This window comes from Schistocerca americana, chromosome 1 (genome assembly GCF_021461395.2).
Source record: "Schistocerca americana isolate TAMUIC-IGC-003095 chromosome 1, iqSchAmer2.1, whole genome shotgun sequence".
In the NCBI taxonomy this organism is placed as follows: domain Eukaryota; kingdom Metazoa; phylum Arthropoda; class Insecta; order Orthoptera; family Acrididae; genus Schistocerca; species Schistocerca americana.
The window spans coordinates 838,059,525-838,077,850 of record NC_060119.1 but is presented as its reverse complement, the minus strand read 5'-3'; the positions used below and the strand labels follow the sequence as shown (position 1 = coordinate 838,077,850).

The window sequence follows — 18,326 nt, the reverse complement described above, 5'->3', positions numbered from 1 at the left end:
GCGTGTGAACCATTCAACGAAAGATCATCGATTTGGGCTTTCGGAACCGAAGGCCCACTTGTGTGCCCTTGATGACTGCACGACATAGCCGGCATGGGTGGCTGAGCGGTTCTAGGCACTACAGTCTGGAACCGGGCGACCGCTACGGTCGCAGGTTCGAATCCTGCCTCGGGCATGGATGTGTGTGATGTCCTTAGCTTAGTTAGGTTTAAGTAGTTCTAAGTTCTAGGGGACTGATGACCTCAGAAGTTTAAGTCCCACAGTACTCAGAGCCATTTGAACCATTTTGAGCTGCACGACATAAAGCATTACGCCTCGCCTGGGCCCATCAACACCGACGTTCGACTGTCAATAACTGGAAACAAGATGCCTGGGCGGACTGGTCGCGTTACAAATTGTATCGACCGGATGGACGTGTGTAGGTATGGGGACAACCTCATGAATCCATTGATCCTGCATGTCAGCAGGTGATTGTTAAAGCTGCTGGAGGCTCTGTAATGGCTTGGGGCGTGTGCTGTTGGAGTTATATGAGACCCCTGATACGTCTAGATACGACTCTGACAGGTGACACGTACGTAAGCGTCGTGTCTAATCAGCTCCGTCCATTCACGTCCGTTGTGCGTTCTGACAGACTTCGGCAATTCCAGCAGGACAATGCGACACTCCACAAGTCCAGAATTGCTACAGAGTGGCTCCAGGAACACTCTTCTAAGTTTAAACACTTCCGATGGCCACCAAACTCCCCAGATGTGAACCTTTGTCAGCACATCTGGGATGCCTTGCAACGTGTTGTTCGGAAGAGATCTCCACCGCATCGTACTCTTGCAGATTTATTCATAGTCCTGCAGGATTCATCGTGTCTTCCCTCCGGCATTTCTTCAGAAATTGGTCGAATCCATGCCACGTCGTGTTGCGACACTTCTGCGTGCTCGCGGTGGCCCTACACGATATTAGTTTCTTTGGCTCTTCAGTGTCATATGCACGGTCCTGTCGTATGAATGTGACCACAACCTGCTTTCGCCGTCAACGTGCAATAACCAGTCACAAACGGCTGGCGGCAGCACTAACAGTGGGTGGCGTATAACGCGTGTTGAGGGAGGGGGGGGGGGGGCGGAGGAGAGAAATATTGTAGTCATTGTAATGCGGAAACGCAGCGATATATCTGAGGCCCAGAAGGGCATGTTTATTGGCTTTCGGGCCAAGAGTGGAAGCATTTCCGAAACGGCTAAGTTTGTAAACTGTTCGCATGCCACCGTGGTTAACGTATACTATGCATCGCAAAATGGCACTATCCCAGACCAGCGCCAGGCAACTGTGGTGCACCATGGGACATAGATAACAGTGGCAACGATGACTGCATAGATGCGCGCAGGCAAATAGACGTGCAACTATTGCTCAAGTGCCCGCCCAGATGAACCAAGGGATTATCAACAGTGTCCCCTGAACGACTGTTCAGCGATCGGTGCTGCGTATGGGCATACGCAGCAGACTACTGGTTCATGCACCCGTGCTGACTGCTGTATATCGGTGACGAAAGCAGAAATTTGCACGCCAATACGGCAACTGGACGTCCACTGAGTGGCGACAGGTGGTCTTTTCAGATGAATCACTTTTTATGCTCCATCAGACAGATGACCGTTGGCGTGTGCGACATGAACAGTCTGAAAGGAAACACCTGTCAACCAGGAGGGACTACTATTGTATGTCGAAAGACAGAATCTCGTCATTCTGGAAGGCACAACGAATCAACACAAGTACATGTATCTATCCTTGGGGACCATGTTCACCCCTGCGGGCCGGCCGGAGTGGCCGTGCGGTTCTAGGCGCTACAGTCTGGAACCGGGCGACCGCTACGGTCGCAGGTTCGAATCCTGCCTCGGGCATGGATGTGTGTGATGTCCTTAGGTTAGTTAAGTTTAATTAGTTCTAAGTTCTAGGCGACTGATGACCTCTGAAGTTAAGTCGCATAGTGTTCAGAGCCAGCCACCCCTGCGTATGGTTTGTTTTTCCTCGGCACGATGGCATCTAACACCAAGACAGTGCAACATTTCACACAGGTTGTAGTGTACGTGCGTGATTCTGGGAACATTATGATTATTTTACCGCACTTCCCTGGCCACCACACTCACAGGATTTAAACCCAATCGAGAATCTGTCGAACCAGCTTGTTCAGGCTGTTCGCGCCATGGATCCTCAACCGAAAGAAATAGAGCGTCCACTGGGCTGCCGAACCGCACAATAACCCTGGGTACAATGTGGGCGGCGGTGGGGTGGGTGGACTGCTGTGGCCTGTTGCCCCACTGAGGGCTACGGCGGGGTGAAGTCCCTCCATCGTTTCCAGGCCCACAGTTCAAAAAACACAGCTGTGTAGTACCCTCACGTTATTGTACATAGATTATGTATATAATGCAATTAAAAATTGTGATTATAGATATAAGGTCACCTGCCATAGGTTTAAGGTAATAACGGAAAACACTGCTATGTTTCCATATTAAAGGGGTTGGGGGATGGAGGGGTGACTAAAATCAAGCATCACCCTGTGCAGTACATCTGAGCAGGTGAAACACGCCTTCTCCTGCTACAAGGTGGTACTGTTCCACATGGTGGCAGCAGTACTGTTCATCAGACCTTTTTTGTGATAGTGGGTCTTTTGTAGAGGTGTACCTGCATGAATACAGTGCCTTGAGTCACGGAAATTGTAAATTTAGAGATTATCATTCTATCAGACGTTAGTTGTTTCTTACCCTGTCAGGAATTGCCTCCCTACGAACGACATAGTTGCCTATCACTAAGCATATCTTGTATGTCTAACGCCCGCTGGTGTTTTTGTGCAGAAGCTGGAGGGCGAGACGGTGGACCCGCTGTCGGCGCTGCAGCACTCGGTGGGCAACGTGATGAACGCGCTCGTGTTCGGCCGCACCTACGCGGAGGACGACCCGGTGTGGCGCTGGCTGCAGCACCTGCAGGAGGAGGGCACCAGGCTCATCGGCGTCGCCGGGCCGCTCAACTTCCTGCCCTTCCTCAGGTAGCCTGCCGACGGGAGCTCTACGTCCAAGCTACTCAGCGACTCCAGTTAATACCTTTCGCTGTGAACGGACGCGGAATAGTCATAAAGTTTTAATTATCACCACGAAAAAGTCGATTTGTGATTACGAAACTAGGTGATGGACATTTTATACATGTTAACTTTCAATGGCACACATTTTTCACAATTCGGGAGGACGACGGTTCAATCCCGTCTCCGGCCATCCTGATTTAGGTTTTCCGTGATTTCCCTAAATCGTTTCAGGCAAATGCCGGGATGGTTCCTTTGAAAGGGCACGGCCGATTTCCTTCCCAATCCTTCCCTAACCCGAGCTTGCGCTCCGTCTCTAATGACCTCGTTGTCGACGGGACGTTAAACACTAAACACCACCACCACATTTTTCACAGCGATGAATGACTTGGCGGAGAGCTTGGTTAGCTGTTCAATAAATGTCCTATCTTGAAACCACCCAGTCGTCATTGTGTAAATGCCTCGTCATGAATAGGTTTACCGTCCGAGGAAAGAGGAAGAAGAAGGCTGTGTGCCAGTACACGTATGGTGAGGCAGAATAGTGCATCCCAAAAATGGAGTAGGGGGTTTGGCTGTGTCCTCTGTAGAACGAGCAGGAGAGTTATTCTGGAGGAAAAACACTGTTTTGGACAGATACACCCCTTAGGAGATTTTGGCAGTATTCCCCTGCCATGAATTGTCACATACGAGCGTAATCCGTTAGCATACGATTTTATAGAGCGGGCTTCTAGAGACAATTTGGATAAGGAGCAAATTAAACCAAAAATATGGGGTACCTAAATCAGAAAAGAAGATGTGAGATACTCACATGTCTAATTAACATTAGGCCATTGAAATAGCACGGTCTGCCAACGTTCAGATTTGGATAAAATCCACGGAATTTCCAGTTAAAATAGATGTTGAGCAATCCAGAAAATGAAAAACAAGGATGAGTGGTTTTTAAGCAGTATGATGGAACACTGCAAGTCGCGTTTAAAGACCTAAAGAAGGTTAATAGCGTAAGAAACCTGAAAACCAACAAGCAAATTAACTTAAGCTAAAGTAAAGAAATGATGTCTCACCATATAATGATGGTTGTTTATACGGGTTTTGCATCCTATTTTACTTGTGCCCTTTTTCTTCTACGTATACATTTCTGTTCATGTAACGGCTCGAAACTCTGGCTTTAAAAAACTACCGTTGCTATTTCCTCGCCTCTTCCACTATCTCTATCGACATATTCTGCTACTTCTCACTTGCTCTCTAGCGGCGCGTTGCCCAACGTTAGTTTTCCCCAACACTTGGCCGTCTCTGGACCTCTATGTGGTGGTACGACCTTTCTGCTGCAGGCACAGCCACAGTCACTACATGTGGCTTTTTCTGTTTACACATGTTTTGCAGCACTGGTGAGCCATCATTCCTTTGTTTAGCTAAAGTTAATTTCACTACAGTTTTTCAGGTTTCTTATGCTATGACCCATTTTTAGGTCCATAAGTGTGACTGGCAGTGTTCCGTTATACGGCATACAACCACTAATTCTTGGTTTTCGTGAATTAATCAACATCCATTTTAACTGGCAATACTGAAGACAAGTGCCATACGAATGTTGAGAGACTGTGCTATTTCAATGGCATCATATTAAATTAGCTATGTGGGTATTTCACTGCCTCTTTTTCTGATACAAGTAGGTCTTCTCAACATTCTTGCTATTATTGATTTGTGCGAATCCTTATCGTACATTTTTACAGTTTTTTTTTTCATGTGAATTCGTGATTAGAATATCTCGACACCGGTCGTGTAAAACCTTGGAATAAAGGATTATCAACAGCTAATGCAGTTTTCCGGAGGCTTTTTAGAAGATTTTAAGTAAAAAATTAAAATCATGCGTAGCACCACACCACAGCAGTTCCAAAAAAAGCTGTCAGCATCCAATGACAGCCGAGTCTTATCTTTTCTCAGCGGTGGCGAATCAAAATTTCAAGTGCTTACTTTGCTTTGGGGTTGTGATGATACTCAGCACTGATCCACTGTAACAAGGAGGCTAAGGAAGTCACCTGAATTGGCTTGACACCCTGAATTGAACCCTGGGAGCGGCGACCTTTGTCACTTTCAAAATGTCGTGCAAGACTTTGAAACTGATCCATGACTGATTTCCTCTTTTTTCGCTTCTAAGGTGCCAGATTAAAATGAAGGTTAATTTCGCAGCTTACATGAGAGTTTTATACATCGTAACGGGAAGCTGAATATGACACCTAATTTACTTCGCGGGGAAAGGAGCAGTGGCCGAGCGGTTCTAGGCGCTACAGTCTGGAACCGCGCGATCGCTACGGTCGCAGGTTCGCATTCTGCCTCGGACATGGATGTGCGTGATGTCCTTAGGTTAGTTAGGTTTAAGTAGTTCTAAGTTCTAGGGGACTGATGACCTCAGAAGTTAAGTCCCATAGTGCTCAGAGCCATTTGAACCATTTGAAAGGAGCAGATTTGCCTATAAATATGAAAAGGAAAGAGATGAGACTCAATCGACAGTATTAACGCACTGATCTACATCTACATTTATACTCCGCAAGCCACCCAACCGTATGTGGCGGAAGGCACTTTACGTGCCACTGTCATTACCTCCATTTCCTGTTGCAGTCGCGTATGGTTCGCGGGAAGAGCGACTGCCGGAAAGCCTCCGTGCCCGGTCGAATCTCTCTAATTTTACATTCGTGATCCCCTCGGGAGGTATAAGTAGGGGGAAGCAATATATTCGATACCTTACCCAGAAACGCACCCTCTCGAAACCTGGACAGCAAGCTACACCGTGATGCAGAGCGCCTCTCTTGCAGAGTCTGCCGCCTGAGTTTGCTAAACATCTCCGTAACGCTATCACGCTTAACAAATAACCTTGTGACGAAACGCGCCGCTCTTCTTTGGATCTCCTCTGTCAACCCGACCTGATATGGATCCCACACTGATGAGCAATACTCATGTATAGGTCGAACGAGTGTTTTGTAAGCCACCTCCTTTGTTGATGGACTACATTTTCTAAGGACTCTCCCAATGAATTTCAACCTGGCACCCGCCTTACCAACAATTAATTTTATATGATCATTCCACTTCAAATCGTTCCGTACGCATACTCCCAGATATTTTACAGAAGTAACTGCTACCAGTGTTTGTTACGCTATCATATAATCATACAATAAAGGATCCTTCTTTCTATGTATTTGCAATACATTACATTTATCTATGTTAAGGGTCAGTTGCCACTCCCTGCACCAAGTGCCTATCCACTGCAGATCTTCCTGCATTTCGCTGCAATTTTCTTATGCTGCAACTTCTCTGTATACTACAGCGTCATCCGCGAAAAGCCGCATGGAACTTCCGACACTATCTACTAGGTCATTTATATATATTGGGAAAAGCATTTGTCCCATAACACTCCCCTGTGGCACGCGAGAGTTACTTTAACGTCTGTAGACGTCTCTCCATTGAGAACAACACGCTGTGTTCTGTTTGCTAAAAACTCTTCAATCCAGCCACACAGCTGGTCTGATATTTCGTAGGCTCTTACTTTGTTTTATCAGGCGGCAGTGCGGAACTGTATCAAACGCTTTCCGGAAGTCAAGGAAAATGGGAGCCTGTACCTAATATTTACTGGGTCTCATGAACAAATAAAGCGAGTTGGGTCTCACACTATCCCTGTTTCTGGAATCCATGTTGATTCCTATAGAGTAGAGTCTGGGTTTCCAGAAATAACATGATACGCGAGGAAAAAACATGTTCTAAAATTCTACAACAGATCGATGTCAGAGATATAGGCGTATAGTTTTGCGCATCTTCTCGACGACCCTTCTTGAAAACTGGAACTACCTGTCCTCTGAGAGGTTTTGGCTGCGTTTAAATGTGCAGTGAAGCTCTCTTTGCTTTCGCAGTAGTTTTCTAACTATGTTGTTGAACCACGGTGGGTTTTTCCCGTCCCTCACAGTTTTACTCGGCATATACCTGTCTAAAACGCATTTTACGATTGCCTTGAACTTTTTCCTTAAACACTCAACAGTGTCGGAACATAAATTTTGGTTGTGCTCTGTTAGGTCGTCTGAAATCTGCCTCTTATTACTGTTGCTAGACAGATAAACCTTCCTCCCTTTTTTTATATTCCTGTTTACTTCCATATTCAGGGATGCTGCAACGGCCTTATGATAATTGATTCCCTGTTCTGCACTTACAGAGTCGAACAGTTCGGGTCTGTTTGTTATCAGTAGGTCCAAGATGTTATCTCCACGAGTCGGTTCTGTGTTTAATTGCTCGAGGTAACTTTCGCATAGTGCACTCAGCATAATGTCACTTGATGCTCTGTTCCTACCACCCGTCCTAAACCTCCTATATACTGCTTGTTAATGAGCAAAAGGTGAAACAAGCAGCTGTGGGAAACAGGAGGACGTTTTGTTTGGAAGCAGGCGTGAAGGACGCACCACGGACGGTACGACGGAAAACCCTTAGGGGGACGTCCAATGGCGGGAGTCAACGAACGCGCAGCAGGTGACTCATACCATAGAGCAAGTAGCAAGCTACCAGAACAGGACGGAAAGAAGCTTTAGAAAACTGCGTTTCGGAATTTCCAAATGGGTACGAACAAATCTGTGACGCAGTTTATCACATAAACAGTGCATGGTACGGTCAGGATGTACACATGTAACATTTAGGCGTCTGGGTGGGCACAAAATCTCCGATTGGCGGATAAGAACTAGGAAGAAGTAATGTGCCGAGATTTCGATGCAGTTTAATGGTAGGACCCTTGCGAGTGGCAGAGAGAGTTTCCACAAAACAAGAGGAACGCTCCTATTGTTCAGAAAAAGCTGTGATGTGGAGCACAAAACAACACTGGTGGGGAGACAGTTTTAATACGGCAAGGACAAGACCGAAAATTTCGGGGACTCTCCTCTGAACTGGCATCAAGTACAGAATGGGGTGCATCACGCTCTGTACGACGCAGAGGAGAAATCTGTGTGAAGACTGTGTTCACTGCAGCTGACATTCAGCTTGATATTAGCTACAGCATCGTTGAGCTCCAACTGCGGAGAAACGAACCAGCCACTTAGTTAATTGTTCTTGTGAGAACTGAGAGGGCATTGTAATATGCACGCTGCTCCAGCCGTGCGCGTGCATATCGCCATATTCCAAAATTACGGATGAGTACATGTTTTCTCGCCTAATGGGAAACATAGGAGAGCTTCTACTGAAAAAATCAGCAAAGACTTTTTATTAGCTTTTATAGGGGTTTCAGAGGACGAGAGCAGCCATACAGACGTAAGCTCATCGCAGCTAAGGTAAATATAAGAGCAGATGCGTAATTTGTTGGTTCACCAGCTTGCGACCACTGTAAACTCGAGCGACCTTGGGTAATCTTTTGCTCAGCTTGTCACAAAACTAACCATCCTCTGTAGACTTGATTGTCATCCTAAATAGTACCGAACTCAGAACCGGAACCAAATGATTTATCAGAGTACTGGCCAACATCATGACGTAGCTGTAAGAATAAATTTGTGAAGAAACTTCTAGTTAAAATTTAATATTGTTGTGTTTAGGATTATTTCACTTTCTGAGGACGAGATGTGTTATCTTGACAACTGTCTTAACATTGTTACTGTGTAAATGCGTGTATTTCTGTGATAAAATTGTAGCATTAAAACCAATACCTTTACAGTTTACACAGTTGTGCTCTGTCATAGAATAAGGATCCACCCCTTTACCTCAGTGTTAGACGCTATCCCCTTTATTGTGACACACTGATAGTGGGGCACCAGGGCCTCCACTCCTATTTCCTCACAGAGAGATATTTGCCATTTCGTTCTTCGTCATCAAGACATGTTTGATCACTACTCTATCTAACCATTGTGTCATATAGAGATGAATGCTTCCTGTACACTTCTACCAATTTAGCATAGATTTTTGCACTGTTGTCCCCCTTCAATTGCAGAAGACGAATTACCGCACGACGCTCCACTCCACTTCATGAGCGGGCTGTGGCGTTTTGTTCTGGCTCCTCCAGAGGCGTGCTGCTGTACTGTGGGACAGGGATTTAATATGCATCGATGCACAAACAAACAAAACATCAATTACGTAACTAGACTTTTTATGAGGTTATAATTGTAATTTTATGACTAGCCTCCACATCTGTGAATAACCCCTTCAGTTACAAAATAACTTTATTTAAATCACGCAGTCTGACACGTCGGATCCTCTGGATCCATCTTCAGGTGCATTTCTTACGGAGTATTCATGTAACTGTTTATAAGGGTTGTTGAACCTGGATTTATCAAAATCGATACATGTCTCCGGTATGGAATCTCACTGACTGGAATAGAACTGTCTACATTGATCAGTCTGTCTTCGAATGGTGTCCCGATGACTAGTGAAGACGTGTCTGGAGACACCCCAAGGCAATGGTGGGATACCAATCTGACTGTCGCCCACCCCGACAACCGGGGATGACGGTCTCGAGTGCCATTTCATTCCATATCAGGACCTCTTTTACTGTCATTCACGACGCCCTTACAAAGTGGTTCAAATGGCTCTGAGCACTATGGGACTTAACATCTGAGGTCATCAGTCCCCTAGAACTTAGAACTACTTAAACCTAACTAACCTAAGGACATCACACACATCCATGCCCGAGGCAGGATTCGAACCTGCGACCGTAGCGGCCACGCGGTTCCAGACTGAAGCGCCTAGAACCGCTCGGCCACTTCGGCCCGCTTGCGACACAACATCTCGATATATTTAACTGTATAAACTTACAGGTGATAGTAGACTTTTATGTATTAGTCTACACAATTTCTATTAGTTTCAGAGCTTCTCTTTATCGAAACCGTTAACTGTTTAGCAGAAGCACTTCCGAAAAGGTGCTTAGAAAGTTGTGCATATATAACGCAGTTTTGTCATTCAGCAAATTTGCTGTATGTTTAAATTTATGTAAATGCTATGTAAATGTATACATTAAAATGTACTGCTCAGTGTTATCATAGCATCTCTGTAAACGAAATGACGTGTAAGTGTCATATCTTCTTTATGCGTGCTACATAAAACTTTGGTTTTATTTACAAGATTCCAGAAAAGATATACAAACACACATGTAGACACTGAAAGAAAGCAACTGATGATGATCCACAGGATCCGTAATGGCATACTGCATACTTTTAAATAAGCTGTTGTGTGACAAAGGTAGCATATATACTTCAGTTTGCGTTACCATAGTCACGGTCATTTGCATTATAATGGATAAGATCAGTATATATCATTACGTAACGCTACCTGCTAAATTGAAGCGCCGGCCGAAGTGGCCGTGCGGTTAAAGGCGCTGCAGTCTGGAACCGCAAGACCGCTACGGTCGCAGGTTCGAATCCTGCCTCGGGCATGGATGTTTGTGATGTTCTTAGGTTAGTTAGGTTTAACTAGTTCTACGTTCTGGGGGACTAATGACCTCAGCAGTTGAGTCCCATAGTGCTCAGAGCCATTTAAATTGAAGCGAGTCTGCATTACACAATCAATAAACTAACGAATAAACATTCCGCTTCGTGAAATTTACGCAACTCATAAGCCGATGGTCCACATTGTTCTTTGGGACGTAGCCAGAGTGTGCAGTGCAATGGTTGATAGTGCGCCGTTCACAGTGACTAAATAATCTGCGCAAAGTACGGCAATCTAAACGTCGGACTTCACTGATTTTTCCAACTTTATCCTGTAGAGTGCAAATGTAGTTTGAGGGGTAAACATCAGCACGAGAACCATAGTGTGTTGAATGAAACTGTTAGTAGCGAACTGTCAATGGTTGTTGTTGTAGCTGTTGTGGTCTTCAGTCCTGAGACTGGTTTGATGCAGCTCTCCATGCAACTCTATCCTGTGCAAGTTTCTTCATCTTCCAGTACCTACTGCAACCTACATCCTTCTGAATCTGCTTAGTGTATTCATCTCTTGGTCTCCCTCTACGATTTTTACCTTCCACGCTGCCCTCCAATGATAAATTTGTGATCCTCTGATGCCTCAGAACATGTCCTACCAACCGGTCCCTCCTTCTTGTCACGTTGTGCCACAAACTCCTTTACTCATCTAATCTTCAGCATTCTTCTGTAGCACCACATTTCGAAATCTTCCATTCTCTTCTTGTCCAAACTATTTATCGTCCATGTTTCACTTCCATACATGGCTACACTCCATACAAATACTTTCAGAAACGACTTCCTGACACTTAAATCTATATTCGATGTTAACAAATTTCTCTTCTTCAGAAACGCTTTCCTTGCCATTGCCAGTCTACATTTTATATCTTCTCTACTTCGACCATCATCAGTTATTTTGCTCCCCAAATAGCAAAACTCATTTACTACTTTAAGTGTCTCATTTCCTAATCTAATTCCCTCAGCATCACCCGACTTAATTCGACTACATTCCATTATCCTCGTTTTGCTTTTGTTGATGTTGATCTTATATCCTCCTTTCAAGACACTATCCATTCCGTTCAACTGCTCTTCCAACTTCTTTGCTGTATCTGACAGAATTACAATGTCATCGGCGAACCTCAAAGTTTTTATTTCTTCTCCATGGATTTTAATACCTACTCCGAATTTTTCTTGTGTTTCCTTTACTGCTTGCTCAATATACAGATTAAATAACATTGGGGAGAGGCTACAACCCTGTCTCACTCCCTTCCCAAACACTGCTTCCCTTTCATGCCCCTCGACTCTTATAACTGCCATCTGGTTTCTGTACAAATTGTAAATAGCCTTTCGCTCCCTGTATTTTACCCTTGCCACCTTTAGAATTTCAAAGAGAGTATTCCAGTCAACATTGTCAAAAGCTTTCTCTAAGTCTACAAATGCAAGAAACGTAGGTTTGCCTTTCCTTAATCTTTCTTTTAAGATAAGTCATAGGGTCAGTATTGCCTCAGGTGTTCCAACATTTCTACTGAATCCAAACTGATCTTCCCCGAGGTCGGCTTCTACTAATTTTTCCATTCGTCTGTAAAGAATTCGTGTTAGTATTTTGCAGCTGTGACTTATTAAACTGATAGTTCGGTAATTTTCACATCTGTCAACACCTGCTTTCTTTGGGATTGGAATTATTATATTCTTCTTGAGGTCTGAGGGTATTTCGCCTGTCTCATACATCTGGCTCACCAGATGGTAAAGTTTTGTCCGGACTGGCTCTCCCAAGGCTATCAGTAGTTATAATGGAATTTTGTCTACTCCCGGGGCCTTGTTTCGACTTAGGTCTTTGAGTGCTCTGTCAAACTCTTCACGCAGTATAGAATCTCCCATTTCATCTTCATCTACATTCTCTTCCATTTCCGTAATATTGTCCTCAAGTACATCGCCCTTGTACAGGCCCTCTATATATCCTTCCACCTTTCTGCTTTCCCTTCTTTCCTTAGAAATGGGTTTCTATCTGAGCTCTTGCTATTCATACAAGTTGTTCTCTTTTCTCCAAAGGTCTCTTTAATTTTCCTGTAGGCAGTATCTATCTTACACCTAGTGAGATAAGCCTCTACACCCTTACATTTGTCCTCTAGCCATCCCTGCTTAGCCATTTTGCACTTCCTGTCGATCTCATTTTTGAGACGTTTGTATTCTTTTTTGCCTGCTTTATTTACTGCATTTTTATATTTTCTCCTTTCATCAATTAAATTCAATATTTCTTCTGTTACCCAAGGAGTTCTACTAGCCCTCGTCTTTTTACCTACTAGATCCTCTGCTGCCTTCACTACTTCATCCCTCAGAGCTACCCATTCTTCTTCTACTGTACTTCTTTCCCCCTTTGCTGTCAATTGTTCCCTTATGCTCTCCCTGAAACTCTGTACAACCTCTGGTTCTTTTAGTTTATCTAGGTCCCATCTCCTTAAATTCCCACCTTTTTGCAGTTTCTTCAGTTTTCATCTACAGTGCATAACCAATAGATTGTGGTCAGAGTCCACATCTGCCCCAGGAGATGTCTTACAATTTAAAACCTTGTTCCTAAATCTCTTACCATTATATAATCTATCTGATACCTTCTAATATCTCCGTGATTCTTCCACGTATACAACCTTCTTTTATGATTCTTGAACCAAGTGTTAGCTATGAATAAGTTATGCTCTGTGCAAAATTCTACCAGACGGCTTCCTCTTTCATTTCTTAGCCGCAATCCATATTCACCTATTACGTTTCCTTCTCTCCCTTTTCCTACTCTCGAATTCCAGTCACCCATGACTATTAAATTTTCGTCCCCCTTCACTACCTGAATAATTTCTTTTATCTCATTATACATTTCATCAATTTCTTCATCATCTGCAGAACTAGTTGGCATATAAACTTGTACTACTGTAGTAGGCATGGGCTTCGTGTCTATCTTGGGCACAATAATGCGTTCACTATGCTGTTTGTAGTAGCTTACTCGCACTCCTATTTTTTTATTCATTATTAAACCTACTCCTGCATTACCCCTATTTGATTTTGTATTTATAACCCTGTTTTGACTTGACCAGAAGTCTTGTTCGTCCTGCCACCGAACTTCACCAATTCCCACTATATCTAACTTTAACCTATCCATTTCCCTTTTTAAATTTTCTAACCTACCTTCTCGATTAAGGGATCTGACATTCCACGCTCTCATCCGTAGAAGGCCAGTTTTCTTTCTCCTGATAACGACGTCCTTTTGAGTAGTCCCCGCCCGGAGATCTGAATGGGGGACTATTTTACCTCCGGAATATTTTACCCAAGAGGACGCCATCATCATTTAACCATACAGTAAAGCTGCATGCCGTCGGTAAAAATTACGGCTGTAGTTTCCCCTTGCTTTCAGCCGTTCGCAGTACCAACACAACAAGGCCGTTTTGGTTATTGTTACAGGGCCAGATCAATCAGCCATCCAGACTGTTGCCCCTGCAACTACTGAAAAGGCTGTTGCCCTTCTTCAGGAACCACACGTTTGTCTGGTCTCTCAACAGATACCCTCCGTTGTGGTTGCACTTACGGTACGGCTATCTGTATCGCTGAGGCACGCAAGCCTCCCCACCAACGGCTAGGTTCCATGGTTCATGGGGGGGGGGGGGGGGGGGGGGGGGGACTGTTAATGGTAGCGATGAAATAAACGGTTATACTCAGCATAACAGAGATTTTATCACCGATATTGACTTTCAGATCTGGTAACATACAGCGTATGAACTTCGATGTATTAACCTGCTGTGTTTTAGCGGAACCGTTTGCCGTTTTTAATGCTCTCAGAAACATTTATAAGGAACGCAGAAACCACATGAAACTATGTACTGCAAGTCCACTCACGAATGAAAAATTGATTTCAGAATGAATCTGTATTTGATGTTCGGTAGGTAATCATGTTGATGATGACGAAAAACACTGAAATTAATTTTAGGAGCTTGAAATTACAATAATGGAAGATGTATGTAGTAAGAAGTTGCGAAATGTATTTGTTGCCTGGTTACGAAATGCGAAGAAAACAAAAATGTAACAAAATAGAAACTGCTTTGATACGGACTTGGAAAAGAGAGTATGGTCTTTCGATAACAGCATAGTAACATGAATAGAAAAATAAACAATAAAATGGGAACAGGCTGTAGTAGACGCTAAGATGGTTACTAGGATCTGTGTGATATTAGTCTTCATGAAGTCTCCTAAAATCCTTTAGATAAGGAAGAGGTAAGAGTAAGCCGAATGATTTAAATTGTGAAAATATAAAAACAGAACTCCTTATCAACTCTTTCCAGACTTAAAATCCTTTCATCATATGCAAGAATTCAGCGTGAGTACTTTCAGAAACTCGTGTTTGTCATTAGCTCCAAACAGTAGATAACGTACTGAGGTAACTGCAGTATAGAACTAATGACAAACAAGAGTTGCTGAAAGATATCGCACTGAGTACGGGTTTGTTGTTTACTCACTAGTTTCACTCTACAGTGGCCTCTAATTATTTGCTCTTCAGCCATTTCAAATCGATTTTGAATTTACAGTTCAGTTATATACAAGGAAACTTCGCATTTTCCCATTAATTTATCTTCCACTGAAAACGAGTATTTTGTGGTAAGTCTATGTTGATCGCGAGGTTTGCACACGCTGCTTCATTACAGAAGCCTATACTTGAAGAAGGCTTATGTAACACAGATTTCCAAGTCTGGTGAGAAACTGCTTTCACAAGCAACAACAAACTGCCCTCCATAATACAGCAATTGTCAACCCTTTCACAAACACATGCTCTCGATGTGCTTCCGTACCGGAGTTTGCGAACAGCCACCGAGATGATTATCTCACATCACGATCGGTTAACTTTCTTCGACGCCATTACGAGGTCAATGTGCTGCACGGCGGCAGCGCCGATTCGAAGTAATAATTTATTCCTGCAAGGTATCTAAGCCTTCAATCTAAGAAACAGGAATTGCTCACAGTCTCCACCAATAAGAAATTACGTATCTTTAAGAAACTGGCTCTCACTGGAGTGCAGTTTACAGTTAAATCAGCATCTCCGTAGCTATTCAAAAGCTTCTAACAATACGGAACGCATTCCCAAAATACCAGCCAGCATGAGCGTCATGTTTTACAGGCGCCCGAGAGGGCTCTCGATCTCCACTTTTCACTTGATCAGTGGAATTTCTTCCTCTCACGACGACCTCTTATTACATAATCAAGATCTCTTGAGAAAACAACTGTATCTCTGAGAGATGTACTAAGAGCGTCAAACTCTTGGTGATCGTATGATACTATGACTAAGAGGAAATAAGAGGTTTTTTTCTCCAAACTGAAATCAGAATAGTTATCAGTTACTATTATTTATTCTGTTTAGTTTACCAGAACAGAGACACTGCAGATTTCGGACTCGAGGGTTTGATCATCGGCCTCTCAGGTGGTAAGCACTGCCTTTTTCTTTCTTTGATATGCTGCGAGCGCATCGAATCCTTACGGCTGACAGCGAGCTGCCGCGTGCTGTGACCTCCTGTTGGGCACCACACAAGGCGCTGCCCTCAACAAGGGAACATCACCAACTCGACCTCATACTTTAAGGAGAAAAACGTACAGTTGCAAGATATACCAGCCTCTGCAGTCTATTCCGAACGAAAAATTGGACCTTACTTCTGATAGCGCGCAGCTGTAACCTTCTGAGTTACAACTTTTAAACTTCACGCCCACTATCTGTTCGTAACCCAGTCCGCCGTGTTCGCGCTGTTGCAGTCTCCCATTGCCCCAGTGAGAAGTACTGTACAGCGGACTGACAACCAGAGCCCTCCTATCGCGGGAACTTGAAGGCGGGGGAAGAGGAGTGGGGAAGTAGACACATCTACCAACGTGTTAAGAAATATTCCTCAAGAACATGTGTTACTCTACCCGAAAATTAGGTAAATAATATGAGAACGGTACACAGGTTCACAATAATATACGTCCATTATTATTTAATAGTATTGTCATACTGATATTCTGCATAAACAGGGTGAGTCACCTAACGTTACCGCTGGATATATTTCGTAAACCACATCAAATACTGACGAACTGATTCCACAGACCGAACGTGAGTAGAGGGGCTAGTGTAATTGTTTAACACAAACCATACAAAAATGCACGGAAGTATGTTTTTTAACACAAACCTACGTTTTTTTAAATGGAACCACGTTAGTTTTGTTAGCACATCTGAACATATAAACAAATACATACTCAGTGCCGTTTGTTGCATTGTAAAATGTTAATTACATCCGGAGATATTGTAACCTAAAGTTGACGCTTGAAACCTCCGGCGTTCAGTTGCGTGTCGTAACAAACACGGGCCACGGTCGGCGAGCAGCATCTGTTTACGATGACGACCGTGTTTACGAACGTGGCTGTAGTGCACTGTTGTGGTTTGGTCTAGCTGTCGCAGTGTCCGCATGTAGCGCTTGCTGCCATTGTTATTCTGCATTCGTCTCCGCACGCAGACCAACTGTAGTACACCGTGTTACCAGACGTCTGTGATAGTGTAGTGTTGTAGGAACTGTGACCATGGTGTATTCGAACTCTGAAAAGGCGGAGATGGTACTCATCTATGGCGAGTGTCGACGAAATGCAGCTGAAGCCTGCAGGGTGTATGCAGAACGGTACCCGGACAACGTGCCGCACATTGCAAAACATCTACCGCCAACTGTATGCAACAGGTATGGTCGTAGCACGCAAACGGGTCCGTAACAGGCCCGTCACAGGAGAAGCGGGTGCAGTTGGTGTGTTAGCTGCTGTTGCCATGAACCCACACATGAGTACAAGGGACATTGCGAGAGCCGGTGGACTGAGTCAAAGTAGTGTCATGCGCATGCTGCAACGTCACCGCTTTCACCCGTTTCATGTGTCGCTACATCAGCAATTGCATGGTGATGACTTTAATCATCGAGTGCAATTCTGTGAATGGGCATTAACAGAGAATGCGTTGCAGTTCTACCTGTTTACCAATGAAGTGGGTTTGACAAACCACGGGGCAGTGAATCTACGGAACATGCATTACTGGTCCGTGGACAATCCTCGCTGGCTCAGACAGGTAGAGCGACAGCGACCGTGGACTGTAAATGTATGGTGCGGAATCATTGGCGACCACCTCACTGGTCCTCACTTCATTGCAGGGGCCCAAACAGCTGCAACATACATCGAGTTTCTACAGAACGATCTGCCAACGTTGCTCGAAAATGTCCCACTGGAAACGCGTCGACGTATGTGGTATCAGCATGATGGTGCACCTGCACATTCCGCAATTAATACTAGGCTGACCCTTGACAGGATGTTCGACGGGCGTTTCAGAGGACGTGGAGGAAGCATAAATTGGCCAGCCCGTTCTCCTGATCTTACACCTCTGGACTTCTTTCTGTGGGGTACGTTAAAGGAGAATGTGTACCGTGATGTGCCTACAACCCTAGAGGATATGAAACAACGTATTGTGGCAGCCTGAGGCGACATTACACCAGATGTACTGGGCGTGTACGACATTCATTACGCCAGAGATTGCAATTGTGTGCAGCAAATGATTGCCACCACATTAAACATCTATTGGCCTGACATGTCGAGACACACTCTATTCCACTCCGTAATTGAAAACGAAAACCACGTGTGTACGTGTACCTCACCCCTCATGGTAATGTACATGTGCGTCAGTGAAAAAGACCAATAAAAAGGTGTTAGCGTGTGGACGTAATGTGCTGTTCCAGTCTCTTCTGTACCTAAGGTCCATCACCGTTCCCTTTGTATCCCTACGTAATTCGGTGCTCTCCGATACACACGATCGAACAGCGGAGGAGTGGTACTCAAGCGTCAACTTT

General features: G+C 44.3%; 1 protein-coding gene across 1 annotated transcript in view; it reads left to right on the top strand.

Moving 5' to 3' along the window:
* The window catches only part of LOC124546658 (cytochrome P450 306a1), a 382,827-nt gene that overhangs the window by 321,492 nt on the left and 43,009 nt on the right, over positions 1 to 18,326 (top strand). The window contains exon 4 of the mRNA XM_047125053.1: positions 2,835 to 3,025. Within this exon, the coding sequence (XP_046981009.1) occupies positions 2,835 to 3,025 (191 nt within the window). The remainder of the gene's footprint in view (positions 1 to 2,834; positions 3,026 to 18,326) is intronic.